Genomic DNA, 20,480 nt, shown 5'->3' on the forward strand with positions numbered 1-20,480 from the left:
TTAACATTTTAATAAAAATTTTGTGGTACCTTCCTGGAGTTAAGTACTTTGTTAAAATTTATTCAGTTTAAAGTTTAGTTCAAAGTTAAGCACTTTAAATATGTATAGAATGTAGTGATGTTGAAAAAGTAACTATTCGTTACAAAGTACTCCTTACTTACGAATACCGAAAGTAACGATTACTATACAGAGAGAAAAATCGTTACTTTGATTACTCTGATTGCTTCGTTACTTCGTACCAATCGTATCAGAGCGAGTACCTATTTTGATTTTGAGTATTGTATCTACTCGGTTGATATCGGAGTCGGACCGATATTCCACGAGTGTTCGGTATCAGTACAGTTAACTAAAATTTTATCTATGAAGGGCGAAGGCTATGAAGGGCGAAGGCTATGAAGAGTTTTACAGGATTACAGGGCACTGAGAAGTAGCTGAAACAGGGGGAGGTATTCATTTAACAAAGCATACACCCAGAAACAGATGTCTATACGATTTGCCGAGGTAGATAATTCACAGAATGTCACAGATGTTAGTTCTTTTGAAAATAAAAAGGCAACATATTAGATTTTAATAATAAATACACACTATTCTTATCAGGCCTAGAAAAAAATAGCTTAGATTGACCGGAAAATATGTAGAAATGATAATACATATGTCTATACTATGATCATCAACTTTATTTTACACGGGCCGTTCAAGTATTACGTAACGCAGGTTGCGGGGGGTCAAAAATCTTCAAAAATTGCGTTACGCATAGTTAAACGCCCGTTACAGTGCGTTCCGTAGGGGGGACAAAAATCTTTTCAAAAATCGCGTTACGTAATACTTAAACGCTCCCTAGGTATGGCATTGTTTTTATTAGACCAGGGCATTTAACACTAAAAACACAGGAATAAATCTATTTTTAAATATAGTATGCTTTTTCTCATGAGGATCTTTCAGTGCGTCACAGTTTTTCGATTTCTTTCTAACGCATTAAATTGCATGTGACAGAAAAAAACGCACGTCGGTGATTACATTTCGTCGGTGACATTTATAACATTTATTCTAGTTGTCAATAGATGGCGCTATAATCGAAAAAAAACATTATTTACTAATTATATAATATCTGTGGCTTGGTTCTAAAAGGGCCAATGTCAAAATTTCACTTTTTTGTACAGCTTTATTTACAACTTAATATTGACAAAACAAAACGCAAAAAATTGACATTGGCCATTTTAACACAAAGTTACATAATGTGGCTTTGTGTTAAAATGGTCAATGCCAATCTTTTGAGTTTTGATTTGTCAATATTAAATTGTAAATAAAGCTGTACAAAAAAGTGAAATTTTGACATTGGCCCTTTTAGAACCAAGCCACTGATATATTTACGAATATAATCTGTACAATTTATAAGACTATACAAATCAAAGTAAATACCATTTTATAAATGCAATAAACACAATTGATTTGATTTTATGCCAAATTGCAAATAAAATGTGACAACTGTCAGATTTAACTAAAATGTCATGTCACTAAAATCTATATTATCACGGACTTACCTTTTTTTCTATCATTTGTGACGCACTGAAAAATGCTCATGAAAAGAAGCATAGGTACATAGAGACTTGCAACTTTTTGCATTGTATTTAGGATTAGGATGACGTCTGCAAAAAAGTCTACAATAAAAAAATAGGTGGAAATGCATTATTACATTTTAAAGTGTATAAAACGCATCGAAAATTGCATAAACATGTTAAAATCAGTATATTAAGAACCAGATTTTCTTATTTCGGGGTATTTGGGGTCACTGAACACGAATTTGCAATCAGAACCGACCTCCGAAGCACCTGGGTGCCCAGGGTTACTGCTAAGTTACGTCATCTAGAGTTTCGAGGGTTTGTTTTGGGCACTTAATTGATGCAAACAGATTACTCGAGATTACTGATATTGTGGAGCAGCAATGACAGAACAATTACATATCATTTAATTTCTATCCATTAAATAGATCGGTGAAGGTCGTTGTTATATTATCGGATCTTATACTTATACGGGAGTGTGTGAATATTAATTGTATTTTGCTCCTGCATTAAACCCGTTTTTCGCGAAATGCAGAGTAAATCAATTACAGCAAACGCATAAAGTGTGAAGTTAAGTGAGTAATCTTCGCGCTGAACGAAAAATAATAAACTAAATATTGAAATTGTGCTCCAAATTGGCAAAAATTAAAGGTAAGCGTAACACATAAACAAATAAAACGTCATCGATATTACGATATTCGAAGTGGATTCTTGTTTGATTGGAACGCGGTGTTGCCAAGTCGACAGGGAAGTCCTGTAAGTAGGGAGGAGCGAAATAGTATATACTGCTCAATATAATTTTATCAAAAAAAAAAAAAGAAAAAAAGTAAGACGCTACACTGAGAAAGGTTAAGTTTCCGCGGAGATAGTCCGAACGAGACCTTTATCGCAGTAAAACGAACCAGTTGTAATGAGCAGAGAAGATAAAAAATACGAAGAGCTATTATTTCGAACAGAAAGTGACGGTACCACGACAGACGAAAACGACAAGAAGAGAAAAGAGGAAGAATTGGAACGGGCTTTTAACAAAAGTCGAAAAATAAGCAGATCTCCCTCCTACAGAAAGGAGAAAATGGAGGAGAATATACAAAAAATTATGGAAATGATGGCAGGAGTAAGTCTAAAAATCGAGGAACAATCAAGAGAACTTAGCGAGATGCGTAGAGAGCAGAAAGAATATAGAGATGAAATAAGAGAGCTACGCCAGGAGAATGTAACATTAAGAGAAGAAAACACGAAACTAAAACAGGCAGTTTATCAAATAGAAGAACGGCTTGAAAGTTTAGAAAATCAAAAAAGGCGGAAAAATATAATTATACAGGGATTGAACATAGATACAAATGGGCCAGATATCCTAAAACATGCAATGAAAAATTTTATGCAGACAGAATTAGAAGTAGATGTACAAATAGAGAAGGCTCTGAAGTTAGGAGAAAAAGTTTGTCTGGTTGAGCTTGAAAAGGAAGAAGATAAAAGAAAAATCATGCGAAACAAAACCAAATTGAGAAATCGAGAAGAAGGTCTAGTTTATATCAACGATGACCTATCAAAGAACGACAGAATTGTACAGAAACGTGTCAGACAAAAAGCGCAAGAACTAAGAAAGGAAGGGAGAAAAGTGAAAGTAGGGTATAAGAAAATATATGCCGATCATGAAATATGGCGCTGGGATGGAATGAACCAAACGTTGGTGGTAGAGACCAAAGCAAAAAACTAAGCAATAGCAATGAAAGGAAACAAATGACGACGAAAAATGCAAAGAATAGGATTACGAACTATGGAAATAAAACAAATCAAGACAGCAATAAAAAAGAAAAGCCGAAAAATGACAAGATACAGTTTGCAACAGAGATAAATAAGACGGAAACGACGCAGGCAATGGACAAGGCAATAAGTAAAGATAACAAAAAGAAAACTAAAGTCAACTTGGGTACATGGAATGTAAGAGGCACATACGAAACAGGAAAACTCAAAGAATTAATTAGAGAAATTAAAAGATATAATGTAGAAATAATAGCTTTACAAGAGACAAAACAATTGGAAACAGAAATAGTAGAAATAGAAGACGTGGTATTTTTTAAAAGCGGGGGAGAAACCAGAAGGTTAGGAACAGGTTTTATAATACAGCGAAAATGGAAGGAAAGAGTAATGGCATTCCAACCAATATCAGATAGACTATGCACAATAAGATTAAAAGGGGACAAACGAAACATAAGTATAATAAATGTACACGCACCGATTGAAGATGCCACAGAAGAAGAAAAAGATGAATTCTACGAGCAATTGGAAAGAGAATATGATAAATTACCAGTGTTTGACATCAAAATAATAATGGGAGACTGCAACGCCAAAGTAGGAAGAGAGAATATATACGAACACATAATAGGGAAATATAGTAAGCATGAGGTGTCGAACGATAATGGCCAAAGAATAATAGGCTTTGCAACAGAAAGGCAAATGGTGATACGAAGCACACAATTACGCCGAAAAGATATATATAAAGGAACGTGGATTTCCCCTGATAAGAAGACAGTAAATCAGATAGACCATATTTTAATAGAGAAGAAGCATGCAAACAATGTAATAAGTGTAAAGAGCATGAGAGGAGCGGACTGTAACTCTGACCACTACCTGGTGAGAGCAGAATATAAAATCGAGCATAACATAAAGCGAAACAATAAAACAACAGAAAAAATTGGAAAACAATTTAACATAGGACTACTAAAAGATAACAACACACAGAAGAAGTATGAACAGGGAATAACCAACAGACTAATCAGGGAACAAGAAACGTCAAGCCCAGACAAACAATGGCAAAATATCAAAGAAGCAATCTTGGACACAAGTAAAGCAATCCTAGCGAAAACCAAAAGAAAACACAAAACAAAAGATTGGTATGATGAAGAATGTCAAGAAGTAGCAGAAGCAATAAGAAAAGTAAGACTCAAAAATCTCACAAATGACGAAGAAAGCACTAGAGAAGAATACAGAGAATTGAGAAAAATCATGAAAAGAAAATGTAGAAGCAAAAAGAGAAAATACAACGAGAACAAACTGAAAGAAATAGAAGAAAAATTTCAAAAAAAAGAAATAAGATCATTCTACCAGGAAGCAAAAAAAATGGAAAGAGGATATCAAAAAAACAACCCATATATGAGAGATGATAAAGGGATGTTGCTAAATGAGCCTGAAAAAATAATGGAAAACTGGGAAAACTATTTCACAGAACTGCTAAATAAGAGCGAAGTACAAAAGGAAACAAACCATGAAATTGAAGATGATCAGATAGCAATAGAAATACCCACAGAACAAGAAATAAAGAACGAAATAAAGAGCTTGAAAAATAACAAAAGCCCAGGAATAACAGAAATATCGGCCGAAATGATAAAATTAGGAGGGAAAAGACTACAGAAAGAGATATATGACCTGATAAAAAGAATATGGGAAGTAGAAAAAATGCCAGAAGAGTGGACCATAGCAAGAATATGCCCTATACATAAAAAAGGTGATAGAATGCGATGCGAAAACTACAGAGGCATCGCACTATTAGAAATAGTTTACAAAATCTTGGCACAAAGTATAAGAAAAAGGCTAAGTCATTATTCGGAAAAAATACTGGGGGAATACCAGGCAGGTTTTAGAAACAACAGATCAACGACTGACCAAATATTTGCCTTAAAAGAAATACAGACTACCTGTTACGAACATAAAACAGTACTATATGCTTTGTTCATAGACTTTAAGCAGGCTTACGACACAGTAAATAGACAGCAGATGTACGAACTGATGAAAGAATTGGGGATACCAAGTAAAATTGTCAGGATGATAAAGATGACGATGGAAAACACAACAAACGAAATAGCTTGGAAAGGGTATACATCCAAAAAGTTTGAAACCAAGGAAGGATTACGACAAGGAGACCCACTATCAACAATGGCATTCAATCTAACATTGGAAGGAATAATCAGGAAAAGCAGAATAAACATGCAAGAAACGATATTTAAAAACGGCCACCAATGCATAGCATTTGCAGATGATCTGACGCTATTAGCAACAAGCAAAAAAGAACTACAAAAGCTAATGAAAAACATAATAACAGAAGCCAAAAAATTCGGACTTAAAATAAATGAAGAAAAGACAAAATATATGATAATGGGAGAGATCCAATAAGAAAAAGAGAATAACATCATAGTACAAATAGATGGAGAAAAAACATACTCGTTTAAAAGAGCCAAAGAAATTATTTACCTGGGAGCCAAAATAGATGAAAACGGTCATGAAGAAGGGGAGATAAAGGCAAGAATAGCTAAAGGAAATAAAAAATATGGAGTATTACGCACATTATTGAAATCCAAATACGTATCAAGAAAAACAAAAATAAGAATTTATAAGACTGTTATCAGACCTACAGTAACATACGCAAGCGAAACATGGGTGCTCAAAAAGTCAGAAACAGACCTGTTAGAAAGATGGGAGAGAAAAATGCAAAGAGCAATATATGGAGGTGTGAAAATAGAAGGTCAGTGGAGAAGAAGAACCAATAAAGAATTGGAAGAACTATATCAAGAGCCAACGATTACGACGACGATCAAAGCACAGAGAATACGATACTTGGGGCACATAGAGAGAATGGGAAGTAAACGAATGCCAAAAATGGTACTTTCACGAAGACCAATACAAAAGAGGAGGAAAGGCAGGCCAAGGAAAAGATGGAAGGACAGTGTATATGAAGACTTGAAGAAAAGTAACATTGAGAGGTGGAAAGAACTAGCATTGGACAGAAGGAGATGGAGAGAGGTTGTGAAGGAGTGTATAAAAAGACTGAAGTGTATTTAAATAAAATTTATAAGTTATGTAAGTTATATTAAGTTATTTACTATATTATTTATGTAATCAGAAATGTAAACATTTTAGCCCTAGGCCTACAAGGCCTGTTGCGCTTAATAAATAAATATAAATATACTTATACGAAATACTGAGAAATGCGATTCTCGATATGATTACCGGTACTCAAATACAAAAGTAACAAAAGTAATCAAAGTAACGAATACTTTAAATGATTACTTTATACAAAAGTAACGATTTGTAACGAATACTCGAAAGTAACTATAATCAACATCACTAATAGAATGGCGGTAACGATAAAATAGAAATCAACGAAACAGTAGAAAAAACAATGAAACTAAACTATTATTCGAACTGAAGTTTTTTGAACAAAAAAGAAATTTCACGATGAAAAAAGATCAACGTATTTAACATGTTAACCAGACTGGTGCCTCCTCGTCTTCCTTCCTCTATATTTTCTCCTCCGTAAGGATGAAGTAGTGTCATGTAATTTGTTTGACTATTTCTGTCCAAGTTTCCCTCTCCAGTGTGTTGTTTTGCTTTGGAGAATGAGTAACCAGTCATGGCCTTTATTTGGCTCTCCTCGTTCCTTTATTCCTCTAGATTTTTTGCCCACTACGTTGCCTTCAACTATTATTCATTCCATACCTTCCCTTCTTCTAGTTAATGTCCGAAATATCTCGGTATATTTTGGTTGATAGTTGTGAGTTTAGTTTGTATGTTAAGTTTTTCTAGTATTGAATTATTTGTGCGATATGCATTCCATGGTATGCACAACATTCTATGGTAAGACATGGCGCAAAAAATCTGCCTATTGTATAAGTAGGCTAGTACAACTGATTTAGAAGCAGGTGAAACTGCCAGAAAACTGGAACGTTGGTATAATTGTACCTATAAGGCTTTTCATTCACAGTGATTTGTTTCGAGCTTCTGTCATAATATGTCATATAATTCGTGTATATTAATATTATACACAGATTATACAACATGTGACAGAAGCTCGAAACAAATGACAATCGATGAAAAGCCCTATTCACAAGAAAGGAGATCAAACAATTTGTGATAACTACAGAGGAAGTATTATCTTGCTAAATGTAACCTACAAAATATTGTCTTACATTCTTTACTATCGAATATTGGGATATTGTGAAAACATAATAGGTCTGTTCCTTTATTTTCTAGTGTAGTAGAGTGTGGGCTAGTATCTAATGAAAATCATGGCTATGTCATTAAGCAAAGTAACCTTCTAGTGTAGTTAACTTTTGAGTTGCTGTTATAACAAGTCAGGTTATTTTACTACTTGTCCAGCCTTAGAATTTTTTTTTGTTTTCTTCTGCTTTCAATTTTCCTTCTTTAATTTAAATAAACTTTATTATAATTAGCTAGGTACCTATATTTTTTTTTAAATAAATAAATAAAATTATTAACTCAATTTAAAAGAAACAACAAAATACAAAATTAAATTCAAATAAAATTTGTAGGTACTTAATGCCTGGTTGCACCAACAGATCTTAATCTTAAGATGTGCGTTAAGCTCAGCTTACGAAACATACGCGTTACACCATTGAGTCTTAGATCAATTTTCAACTTGTCATAATGGATTGCTAAGTGAATTGGATCAATAAGAATCAAAAATTATGGTGCACAGTAAGTGAGACTTAAATAGGCCCTATCTATGAGCTGAGCTGGGCTAAGCTATTGCTTAAGATTTGTTGGTGCAACCAGGCATAAAAGCTTTTTAAATCTAAATTAAACTACAAAGAAAAAGATATTTTTTTGTAAACAAACATATCTGACAGCTAAACAGTTGTCACACTTGGTTGGATGATACTGTGCAAAATGAGTGTAGGTAGTTACCCTCTCATAAGCGGATGTAAATGTATTTACACTGGTGTTACATTTTACCTTGCAAAGGTCTGGCATAGTGTAGCACTTCTACACTTTTTAGTGTACAACTAGTGCTACATCAGAAAACAAAGAAACAGACCTAATGTGCATCACTTTAATAGAAAAAAAAGAATGTGTGTGTACTTTGTACGCACGTAAGAAGTTATACTTCTATTATATGATTTAAACGAAATTAATATACTTTTTATTTGTATTTTATTTAAATATTAAACTAATTTATACTTACTACTTCTCAAACATTTTTATTAAAACAGTGCGAAAAATTAAAATAATACAAGAATAAAACACACACAAACACATTAAAAATGTCACGCGTTTCTGAACATTAATTGTCGGAAATTTTTTTAACTAAATACGTATTTTCTGTAAATAAAATTATATAATATACTTACAATCATAAAATGTATAAAAAAAAATAAAAAAAATAAAAGTTTCTATTGGGATTTGAACCAGCTTATCAGCGCGGTTGGTATTGGGGTTCATTCGCCTTGAACGCTTCGCCACGGAGACTATGCGTCATTATTTGCGAAGATCGACTAACTAAACGGATTAAACTTTTGACATTTTGAATTAAATCAAATTATTTTGATTTTGAATTGAAATGATTTAGAATTGAAAAAATACAACAAAACATAGAGTAAGAAAACAATATATTAGGTGAATATTGATAGAATTTTTGATGGTAATTAAATTATGTAAATAAAAGTATTACATACTAAAATCATACTATGTATTTTTGTAGGTTCAAATAGGTAGGTACCTACCTATGGAATTTTTTATTAGGATACTGATACATTTAACAATTATTACGTACCTGTTGCTTTTAAAAACTATTTAAAAGTCACTACAGTTATAAAACTTTTTTGTTTCTGTCCTCACAACAATGAAACTAATATATTATACAACATTTGTTTACCTCCATATTGAACAATTATTTATTATTGACAGATAATTTCAACATCCAATCAGAGCCCGTATAACGACTAATACAATACCATACTGTTGGTGTGCGCATGCGCGCAGATCAACAATAAATTCACCCTCAATCTCAATCGCGCCTAAAGAAGTATAACTTCAAAAAACTATGACATATTAACTACTTTTTTATGTTTTTATGTATGTAAACAAAATACTCACTTGTTTATATTTGCAAGTTCCACAGCTCTAATTTCCTTACATCCGGATTTTGCTATATTTTCACTACCAGCTAGATCAACTAGATTTATTTTTCCGGCTTTTAAAATGTCATCGCCACATACAGTGGTTTCTCTGGTATTTATCGAAATTGTGAAGACTGTATGAGATCTCGAACTCTGATGATTCATGAGCGTTGGTGCTATTTGTCTTTTAACAATACCTCGTTGCAAATATTTACAAATATCTTCGCCATTGCGAACAGAAATTTCTGTCATGCCACTAATTGTTACTGAACCCTTGTTGTCACTGTACATCCTAAAAATAAATATGATCAAATGGTTATGTCACATAGTTGTTTTTTACTGAGTAACAATTAAGTTTTTCTAATAAAAATCTACAAGTTTAGCCATACGGAATATCAAACAAATTACTGAAATATTGTGGAGAAGCAATGGCAGCTATGTACGCCGTTGCTCCCGCTTGGCGGCGCTAGTGTAGTTGGGGGTCAACGTTTTGACAATTCGTTAAGTTTGTATATGGTGTTTTTGTTTACGATATAATAAATTATGGCAGAAAAATAGGAATCTTGGACTGTTTGTACGTTGAAAAACGAATTGAGGAGAAGGAATGCGAGAGTTACTGGAAAAAAGAGAAGCCCTTTAGCAGCCTCCACTGTTTATATAGCCATCTATTTCCTAACTGCCCTGTCCCAGTTGCTTAGTCTCTTGTTGCCACAAGATCAAATTTATATTTTTTGGCTTCGTTTACTAGATGCTTCAGTTTTCCTTTCTTGGATGATCCTCTTTTATTCCACGTCGCTATTTTAACTAGTTCTTCTTTATTGCCCTTATCTCTTTTATTATTTTTCGATTCTCGTTTCCGTTTTCTTTGCAGGGTCATCTTTGTTGGGTCTCCTAATACTGCATTCAATTCTAGTTTTTTGCAATGTCTTCCTCTATTCTTTCCAGCTGCTCCTTTTCTTTCTTCCATTTCCATAATTCACTGTTTATTGTCAGTCTTTGGTACCCACTTTTTGTGCTATTTCCTTTGATTTTCTCTACCTTAGCAATCCTTCTAATTTTGGCCATTATTTCCCTTTCCGTCCTTCGTCAGATCATCATTTATGTATATTCTTTCTCAGTTGTTTGAGTTTCATCTTATTTTGCATTACTTTGGTCTTTTCTGTCTTGCTATCCATCTCTACCAAATATATTTTGTCTCCCAGCTTTCTTTCTTCATTAACGTTTACTTTTACTCGCATTTCCTTTTCTATGAATTTTTCTACCTCATTCCCTAGCAAGAGTGGTTGATCGGTGTCAATCTGCAGTCCTTGAATCACAATATTTTTCCTTCTTCCCTCTCTTTCTAATTTTTGTATTCTTTATCTTGATTGTAATTGATAATTGATTAATATCTTGAAGTGCCTTTTCATTAATAAGTTTCAGTTCTTTCATTTTCTTTCGATATGCTGGAATGCGAGAGTTACTGAAAAAAAGGAAGCCCTTATCAAAGGGTAAATATTAATCATCGTCTTAATATTTTATTTCTGTAGCTCAGACCAAAATAAAAATATTTATGTTGATCCGAGTTTTATAGTGAAGTATATGATTTTTTGACAGTCGAATCCAAGTGCAAATGTTTCAACAAAATGTTTATTACACATACGTGCATTTATTGTCGGCAGATATTTATCATTTCTTATTGCTACAATCTACTTTTTTTCTCATCAGAATATCTTTGGGAAACCTGTATCCTGATGTTCTCGATAAGCACAAAGGCACAGCACAACATTGAGACATTTTATTTTCTCAAATTAAATTCACACAGCGAAACAAATAGGCAATATTTACTTAGAAATAGATTGATTTGAATAGTTGACGTAAGTTGACGTGACCTCCAACTACACAAGCGCCACTTACGTTGATCTTTCCAGATTAGCCGCCATTATAGAACAATTAACAATATGAATTAAGAAGGTACTGTGACACCCGAATGTTTTCAGCTCCCGGACTAACAGACGCCGAAGGTGTTTACCGGGAACCTTTTTTTATACAATGATTTACGCAACTGTGGTTGACTGATTAATGGGGGACCCTAATTTAAAGAAAGATCTCGACCGAGTTTGTTTACATACCTTTTCCTAATAATTGTTCTTTTGTTAGTGTACTAGAAAATTCGATTTTACGTGTTTTAAGTTATTATGTAAATACTCGTTTATTCTGGATCATTCTTTTGTATTCGAGATGATTAAGCATTGTATAAATAAGAGGGATTTGGAAATTAGCAGTTAGTTGTGAATTTGAATACGTCGGTGTACTTGATGTGTCGGGCGGAATATTTTTGAACTTGTAATTATGTAAATAGAATATTAGATTTGGTGTAATAAATAAATTAGATATCGTAGTTTGTAAAATAAAGGATATAAATTCAGTGTTCTTCATTTGTTTAGAAATAACTTATTAAAAATAAATAAAGTTAACTAAAACTAAACATTAGTGCCTAAAAACATAAATAATAAAATAGTAAAGTCAACCGCGTAAAGTCAGTTTTTATTTATTTATTTATTTAAAACACGGGATACCCAATTGACAGTTAAATTACAAACAATATCAGTTTTCAAAACATAAATTACCTATAGTGTTAAAACAATAACAAAAGTTACATTTAAAGTTCACTACATACTAAAAATATACAAAATATAATTAGAACAAAATTCAACAATACCATACATATATATCACAAAGCAAGAGATCTTTTGAACCGAGATAAAAGTTAAATCTATGTATCTATCTATCCAATGGGTTATGAATGCCATATGTTATTCTGTGGAAAGGAATGTTGAAAACCTGGTGGTAACGTAGAGCTTGGTTTGGAACATTGAATTTAATGTGATTTAACAGGTTTGGACAATCAATAAATCCATGTATGATCTTATATATAAATATAGCACCTGATATATCACGACGGTTCTTAAGTGGGGGTAAAGATAATTGTTGTTCAATATAGGAATAATCATGATTTCTAATGGCAGTGTGAACATGGTAAGCGCAATATCTCAAAAATCTATGCTGGACTCTTTCCAATGTATCAATATTATTCTGAAAATAGGGTGACCAAACAACTGAGCAGTATTCTAAAATAGATCTAACTAAACAACAATACACTAACCTTGTTGAATTAATGGAGAGGTACTTGCAATTCCTAGTAACAAAACCAAGAAGTTTTGATGCCTTTATTGAAATAGTGTTTATGTGGTCACAGAAAGTAAGTTTCTCATCGAAAATAACACCCAAATCCCGAATAGAAGAACCATAATTCAATGGCATATTGTTAATAGTATAACTTGTTTCGATTCTATTGACTTTACGAGAAAAACTTATAAAACAACATTTTTTTTATATTCAAGTGAAGTTTGTTCTGATTGCACCAATTATGTAATCTCTCAAGTCATCTTGCAACAGAGCTTGGTCTTTTAGGCTATCAATAACTCTCCAGAATTTCAAATCATCTGCCAACATTAGACATTTGCTATTTAGGAAACAGGAAGTGATGTCGTTAACAAAGATATTAAAAAGAAGTGGAGAAGTGTGGCCACCTTGAGGAACTCCAGATGTTACTGAAATACTGTCAAACAGATGACAACCTATCTTGACTCTTTGGCTTCTACCATATGTAGAGTTTTTAATCCATTCAACAAACGTGTCATGAAAGCCTACATTAATTAATTTGTCCAATAGTATTTGATGATCAACACGATCAAATGCCTTGGAAAAATCTGTGTATATAGAATCTACTTGTTTACGGTTTTCCATTTGAGATAATATATCAGACTGATAACAAACCAAGTTAATTGCAGTGGATCTTTTGCTATAAAATCCATGTTGAGATTAAGATATTAAGCCTTTACAGAACCAAGAAAGTTGCTTTGCTATAAGACAGTCGAAGAGCTTAGGGATTGCAGATTGTATACATATACTACGATAATTTTCAATGTTGTCTTTCTGACCATTTTTAAATATAGGAACAATATAACTTTCTTTCCATGAAGAAGGAAACATAGAGGTTTCCAGAGATCTGTTAAACAACATAACAAGCGGCATTACAAGGGTACAGACACACTTTTTTAATAAATAATTAGGCACTCCATCTGGGCCAGCAGTAAGCTTATTGGGCAGTTCACATATGCCATTAAAAATATCGGTCGTGGTAATCTTCGACGGACAAATAAATATTAGTACTAACGTTGCTGTTTAATGGATGGATAGGTACGTAAAGGTTATTGCTATTAGGTGAATACACAGTTTGGAAGAAGTTCATAAATAAATTAGCTATTTCTTGACCATTTGTTGCTGATTGGACTTGATAAAATAATGAGTTAGGTAAGCTGTGACTAGATCACTTATCATTTATATACTTCCAAAATGATTTTGGATCATTTTTTATGCCAGCATCTATCCCTTTGATATAGTTGTTGAAACAAATTTCAGACAGTTGTTTACATTCAACTCTTAGGTGGGAAAATCTAATATAGTCAGCATCAGAACGATTATTAACATAAATATAGTGAGCATGTTTTTTCTCCAGCGTCAGTCTTTTAAGATCAGCAGAGAACCACTTGGGAAAAGTTGAAGTTCTATATTTCTTTAATGGCATAAACTAAGAAATACCTATTGAAAGAACTTCATAAAATAATTTTGTAGCAATATCAATATCATCAACTATACATACCTGCCAGTCTATGGACGCAAGGAAGTTGTTAAGCCCTATGTAATCACCATTCCGAAAATCATAAAACAACTCATCATAAATCAACTTATTTCTATTTGTTTCTTTCACATCTATCATTAAGCAACATTCATAACCCACATGGTGGATGGAAGGACCCAAAAGGGGATCGCTTGCTCTTAAGATACTTAACTCTCTAATATTAGAAAAAACTAAATCTAAATAAACAGTACTGTTCAAAACAGTACAGTTTGTAACAGTACTATTCAAAAAAGGAGATAAAAAACAACCAGAAAACTACAGAGTTATAAACTTGTTAAATTTAATACTACTGAATACTACTTTAAAACTGCAACTAAAATTTTGCAAGACCTAATGAATCAAAGGATACGTTTAGCAGATTAACAACAGGGTTTTTGTACTGAAAGATCGTGTATAGGTGCAATATTCATCATAAAACAAATTACTGAGAAATCGCTAGAGTATAATAGACCAGCATTTCTGTGTCAGATTGAATTGAAGAAAGCATTTGACAGAGTAAGACTCAAAGATGTGATCTATCTTCTTTACAAGAAGTTTCCCTAAAAATCATAAAAACTATTGAAAACAACTACCAACCAAAACAATAAAATGGAAGTGAAAATTGATGGACAACTTACAGAACCTATAGACACAGGCAGCGGAATAAGACTCATTGAGCCCTATGCTCTTCAATTTAATCATGGATGAAATGATCAAAAGTGTCAACAAAGGAAGATGATACAGAATGGGAAACAAAGAAGTAAAAATATGCTGGGAAGGTGATGCAATATTGATAGCCCAAGATGAAGATAATCTGCAAAGATTAATCCATAGATTTAATATGAGAGCATATATTTAATAATAGGAGGCAATAATTACCTTACCTTAGTACCATCTCTTTATTTCAGTACATAAATTACCTCTCAACAGCTACTGAACTAATTTTTCTTCGTTATTGATATTTTATGGACTTACGGTCTTTAAATATTTAATCTTCTTGATATAGTAGTCATGTTGTGACTGGCTGATTGACATAAAGTCCATGCCATAACAAAAAAAAATATGAGAGCAAAATAATTTAATATGACAATCTCATCTCAGAAAACTAAAGGAATAGTAATCACGTAATCAGGAAAGAATCAGATGGAAAATAGAAATTGATAGCATCATCATTGAACAAGTAATGGAAATAAAATACCTTGGATGAAAATAAAATACCTAGGATAGTTTATTAAAATCTAAATAAATACTACTCATCACCCCACATAATCGTACTTACTGTAAAATATTCTCATTGTCACTTAATAAATCTCTAATCTCTTCATTATATAATTCAATGTATGAAACTTTAACGTTTACATCAACTTTTGACAGTTTGTCAAGTTCATGGAAAATGTGAAAAGCTGCTCTGGGAATTACGCCAGCATGTACATCCTGAAAACAAGAATTTTTAAGTTTATATGTAATTCTATACTTGAAACACATCTACATTCAATTTTAATAATCACTTCATAACAAAAAGCTAAGTATTGTATTTAGGTATATGATATTAAACCACAATTCAAGACATTTGTAGGGAATCCAAGAAAAAAGGGATTATTGTACCAATCCACAAAAAAGGAAACAAAAAGTAATGTATTAACTACCAGGGAATACCGCTCCAAAATACCGCTTACAAAGTCCTTGCAAACATCCTGCTAGAAAGAACCAAAACATACACAGGAGAAATTGTTGGGGATTATCAATGCGGATTTAGACCAAGCAGCTCTACTATTGACCAGATATTCAAACACAGATAATGGAAAAATGTGAGTTTGATCGTGAGCTTCATCAGATGTTCATAAATTTTAAATAGACATTTGATAGAGTCTGCAGGGCTAGACTGTGGACAGCGATGCAAAAACTTGGCTTTCCAAAAAACTAGTCAATTTGATACTAATGTGTGTCGAAAGGTTACGATGTAAGGTGAGAGTTGGACAACAATACTCAGTGAAATTTGAAATGAAAATAGTGGAGTCACTCAAGGTGGATGTGAGCTATTACTTCAAATTTCGTTCAACCTCCATCGATTTGCATGAAAATTGGTGAGTGGTTAGAGGATATCTCAAGAAACAAAGGTGACATGGTGCCAACTTGCGCTTTTACCCTGGGGGTGGATGCCACCCCTTCTCGGAGTGAAAATTATTTTATTAAAAATAACCCCATAATTAGATAGGGGGACAAATTCTAAGCAAAATTTGTTATATAAAGTTATTAAAATAAATCAAAACTTTTTGAGTTATTAAAGATAAAAAATTTTTATTTTTCTTAAGAAAAATGCATGTTTTTAACCGATTTTTCATAGATAACTCAAAAACTATAAGTTTTTACAAAAAAGTTATTATTACCAAAATTGAAGCTAATAAAAAATTAAATAAACTCTTTACTAAAAAACCTTTTAATATTAACTAAAAGTGAGTTATAGTTCTGTGGCTTGGTTCTAAAAGGGCCAATGTCAAATTTTTGTTTTTTTGTACAGCGTTCTTTTGAATTTAATATTGACCAAAAAAATGCAAAAAATTGAAATTGGCCATTTTAACACCAAGTCACATAATGTGACTTAATGCTAAAAGGGCCAGTGTCAATTTTTTGCATTTTTTTGGTCAATATTAAATTCAAAAGAACGCTGTACAAAAAAACAAAAATTTGACATTGGCCCTTTTAGAACCAAGCCACAGAGTTAATTTAATGCATATTTTTTTCGGCGAGTACTTAAATCTAAGTATTTAAACTTAAATTACGGGAAAATGATGCATTTTATAACATAAACATATTAAACATTTGTGAAAGTACTTAGAAATATCTATCAAATGAGATACCGAACAAGTTAATAGCATTAAAATTTATGTTCCAAAAATTTTTCAAACTTTATCTTTTAAAAAATTTTCCAAAAAATGTTATCGATTTTTTTTTAATAACTCCGTTAATTTTTAAGACATCAGGTTCACCTAAAACGGTTTGAAAGGTAATTCCAAAGACTATTAAAACGCGTTGAACGTAATCTTTTAAACCCCTTACTTTTTTAAAAATCAAATATTAAATGGTCACGGTTACATGGTTCTCGCAGCAAAATTTAAGCTTTAAACGTTTCTATCTCGGTTATTTTTCACCCTACAGAAAAGGTAAAATAATTTATATTATTTTATATAGAAAAAACTAAAATTTGGTTATTTACCATTTTTTACGTATATTGAGTACCTATTTTTATAGTTATCATCAGTGAAGAAAGTGTAAATGACGATAATTTTAAAATTTCTGATTTTTTCAAATTATATCTTTTTTTCAAAAATATGCATTCTAAACCGGTGAAAATTGTTAAAATCATTACTTATGCTAATACAAAGAAATTTTTGTAAGGATTACTATAAATTTTAAGTTTTGTGGAAATGGGGTATGTTTTATTTTTTACTTTTTCCTAAAAAAATCGTAAGAGTTCTCTTAGTTTCATCATAACTTGCTTAATTTTGATGCTATTAGCTTCTTCTGGAGCTCATTTGTTAGGTATTCTGAAGTACTTTGATAAGTGTTTAGCAGGTATATTTTATAAAATGCATCGTTTTCCCGTTATTTAAGCTTGAATCCTTAGATTTGAGTACTCATCGAAAAAAATATACATTCAATTACCCATAACTTACTTTGAATTAACATTAGTTTAGTACTTTGAGTGAACAGTGTATTCAATTTTTTATTGTCTTCAATTTTGGTAAGAATAACTTTTTTGTAAAAGCTAATAGTTTTTGAGTTATACGTGAAAAACAGCTTTAAAACATGCATTTTTTACGAAAAAATAAAATCTTTGATCTTTAATAACTCAAAAATTATTGATTTATGTTAATAACTTAATATAAAAAATTTTACTTAGAACTTGTTCCTCTATCGATTTATGGTATTATTTTTAATAAAATAATTTTCACTCCAGAAAAGGGGTGGCATCCACCCCCAGGGTAAAAGCGCAAGTTGGCATCATGTCACCTTTGTTCCTTGAGGTATCCTCTAGCTGCTCACCAATTTTCATGAAAATCGATGGAGGTTCAACCAAATCGGAGGTGAAAACCTTCAGTGACTGCACTAAAAATGTACTAAAACAGGGAGATGCATTTTCACCACAACTCTTCAACTTAGCTCTGGAAATCAGAAGTGCAAGAATTGAAAAACCAACTACAGTATTTCATCAACAAGGGTCAAACTTACTGTTGGCATTTGCAGACGATATCGAATATCGATCTAATAGGAAACGCCAGATTAAGGATGAAATGAGACTTTCGTCAGGTTGGAGAAGGAAGCAAAGAAGATGGTGCTTCTAATAAATGAAATTAAAATGAAATATGTATTATATTGATTGCACTTTATGAGCGACAGATGTGGATGTTTAATTTGACAGTTCATGATATAGTGTAGGTATGCTCTTTCTCATGAGGATCTTTCAGTGCGTCACAGTTTTTTGATTTCTTTGTAACGCATTAAACTGTATGTGACAGAAAAAACGCACGTCGGTGATTACATTTCGTCGGTGACATTTATAACATTTATTCTAGTTGTCAATAGATGGCGCTATAATCGAAAATAAAATAATTTGCGAATTATATAATATATCTACGAATATAATCTGAACAATTTAAGAGACTATACAAATCAAAGAAAATATCATTTTATAAATAATGCAATAAACGCAATTGATTTGTTTTTATGCCAAATTGCAAATAAAATTTGACAACTGTCAGATTTAACTAAAATGTCATGTCACTAAAATGTATATTATCACGAACTTACCTTCTTTCTATCATTTGTAGCGCACTGAAAAATGCTCATGAAAAGAAGCATAAAGCTGTTTGTTACATGTGGTATGAATATGTTGCAGCTAGAGAGGAGAATCAACTAGCTCCTGTCTGTATAAACATCTGCAAACGATCGTTCCACCTGAGATAGAACATTCATGTAAATTATTATTAGGGCACAAATTGTAACTCTCATGAGTTTGCCATGTTTACATGGTCCTTAAATAGATCTTCTCCTAATATTAAGATATTAGTTTATGGTGGAAACATCAAATAAACCTAATTTTAAAGTAAAATTGTGGCTTATTCCCAACAAAAAGATCAACTTTTGACAACCTCTTTAACCTTATCTCATGAAACCTGGGGTATCTCATGAAAGTAATTACACAAAAAAATCTCATGGGAATATTCTTCCGAACAAAACTAAGTTTTTTTCCTTGTCTATTGAGCTATTATGATGTTAAGTCACAATGACGACCTCTCGTGGATTTTAGCGGAACTAAAATTGAGGCCTTTTTCTTTTTATTATATAATGGGGGTTTTTAATGTCAAATCATTGTCAGTATTTTCAAAAATCAATAAAGTGAAAAATTCAGTAGTCCCATCGATTAATCTACCAGCATCAGTAGAATCAAAAAGAATGTGTTCGTCCTAAATTTACACCAAATATTCTGCAACACAACATCCAAATAAGAACACTTTTGATAAAAGGTTTGTAAGCTTTTAATTAAATCTTTTGTATTAAAATTTATTAATTATATTGATTTTCGAAAATATTGATAACGATTTTAACGATTTGATATTAAAAACCCCCATTATAGCAGGACAATAAAAAGAAAAAAATCTTCAATTTTAGTTCCGCTGGTATCCAAGAGAGGTCGTCGATGTGACTTAACAGCGCCAATAGACCTATACAAATATTACACCAACGGTTGGCTGCGTTGACTATGCCATAACGCACTGTGGCAAAGGTTCACTCAGGAACATACAGTCTGTCGAATTTACTTACTGTTGCACGTCATTATTTAAGTTAGAGATCTAAGTTGACATTGTTGCCCAATTACAAAAAATTCTTGAATTCATTTTAAATCAAATACATCACACAATTTTTGCGGAAGTGGATTATACAGCAAAACAAATTAATATTCAATGTAAATAAATAAAAACTTTAGAAATAGAAAACAAGAATTAAGTTATAATCTTACGTTAAAGAACATAATAAAAACAGCAAATATAATGAAACAAATACTTATAGTAAAGAATATAAACAAATATGAAGTGTCATCACTGCAACTGTCAAATAAATGTTACCAATTTCTGCCAAAATATCACCTTCGTTCGATTATAGTTACAGTGTATTAATGTGCTTCATAAAAACGCTTAATAATCCATTTATACAAATTAAATGAAGCATATTATTGTGTATTTCTTTAAGTAAACATTAATAGAAATTTTTAAATATTATTTCTAC

At 32.0% G+C, this 20,480-nt stretch overlaps 1 protein-coding gene across 1 annotated transcript in view; it reads right to left on the reverse strand.

The window, feature by feature from the left end:
- LOC114331166 (kinesin-like protein KIF11-B) overlaps positions 1 to 20,480 on the reverse strand; it is a 68,846-nt gene that overhangs the window by 43,301 nt on the left and 5,065 nt on the right. Inside the window, exons 3-4 of the mRNA XM_028280658.2 lie at positions 15,475 to 15,629; positions 9,450 to 9,764 (exon numbers count right to left, since the gene is read on the reverse strand). Of these exons, the coding sequence (XP_028136459.2) occupies positions 9,450 to 9,764; positions 15,475 to 15,629 (470 nt within the window). The remainder of the gene's footprint in view (positions 1 to 9,449; positions 9,765 to 15,474; positions 15,630 to 20,480) is intronic.

Source organism: Diabrotica virgifera, chromosome 1 (genome assembly GCF_917563875.1).
Source record: "Diabrotica virgifera virgifera chromosome 1, PGI_DIABVI_V3a".
In the NCBI taxonomy this organism is placed as follows: domain Eukaryota; kingdom Metazoa; phylum Arthropoda; class Insecta; order Coleoptera; family Chrysomelidae; genus Diabrotica; species Diabrotica virgifera.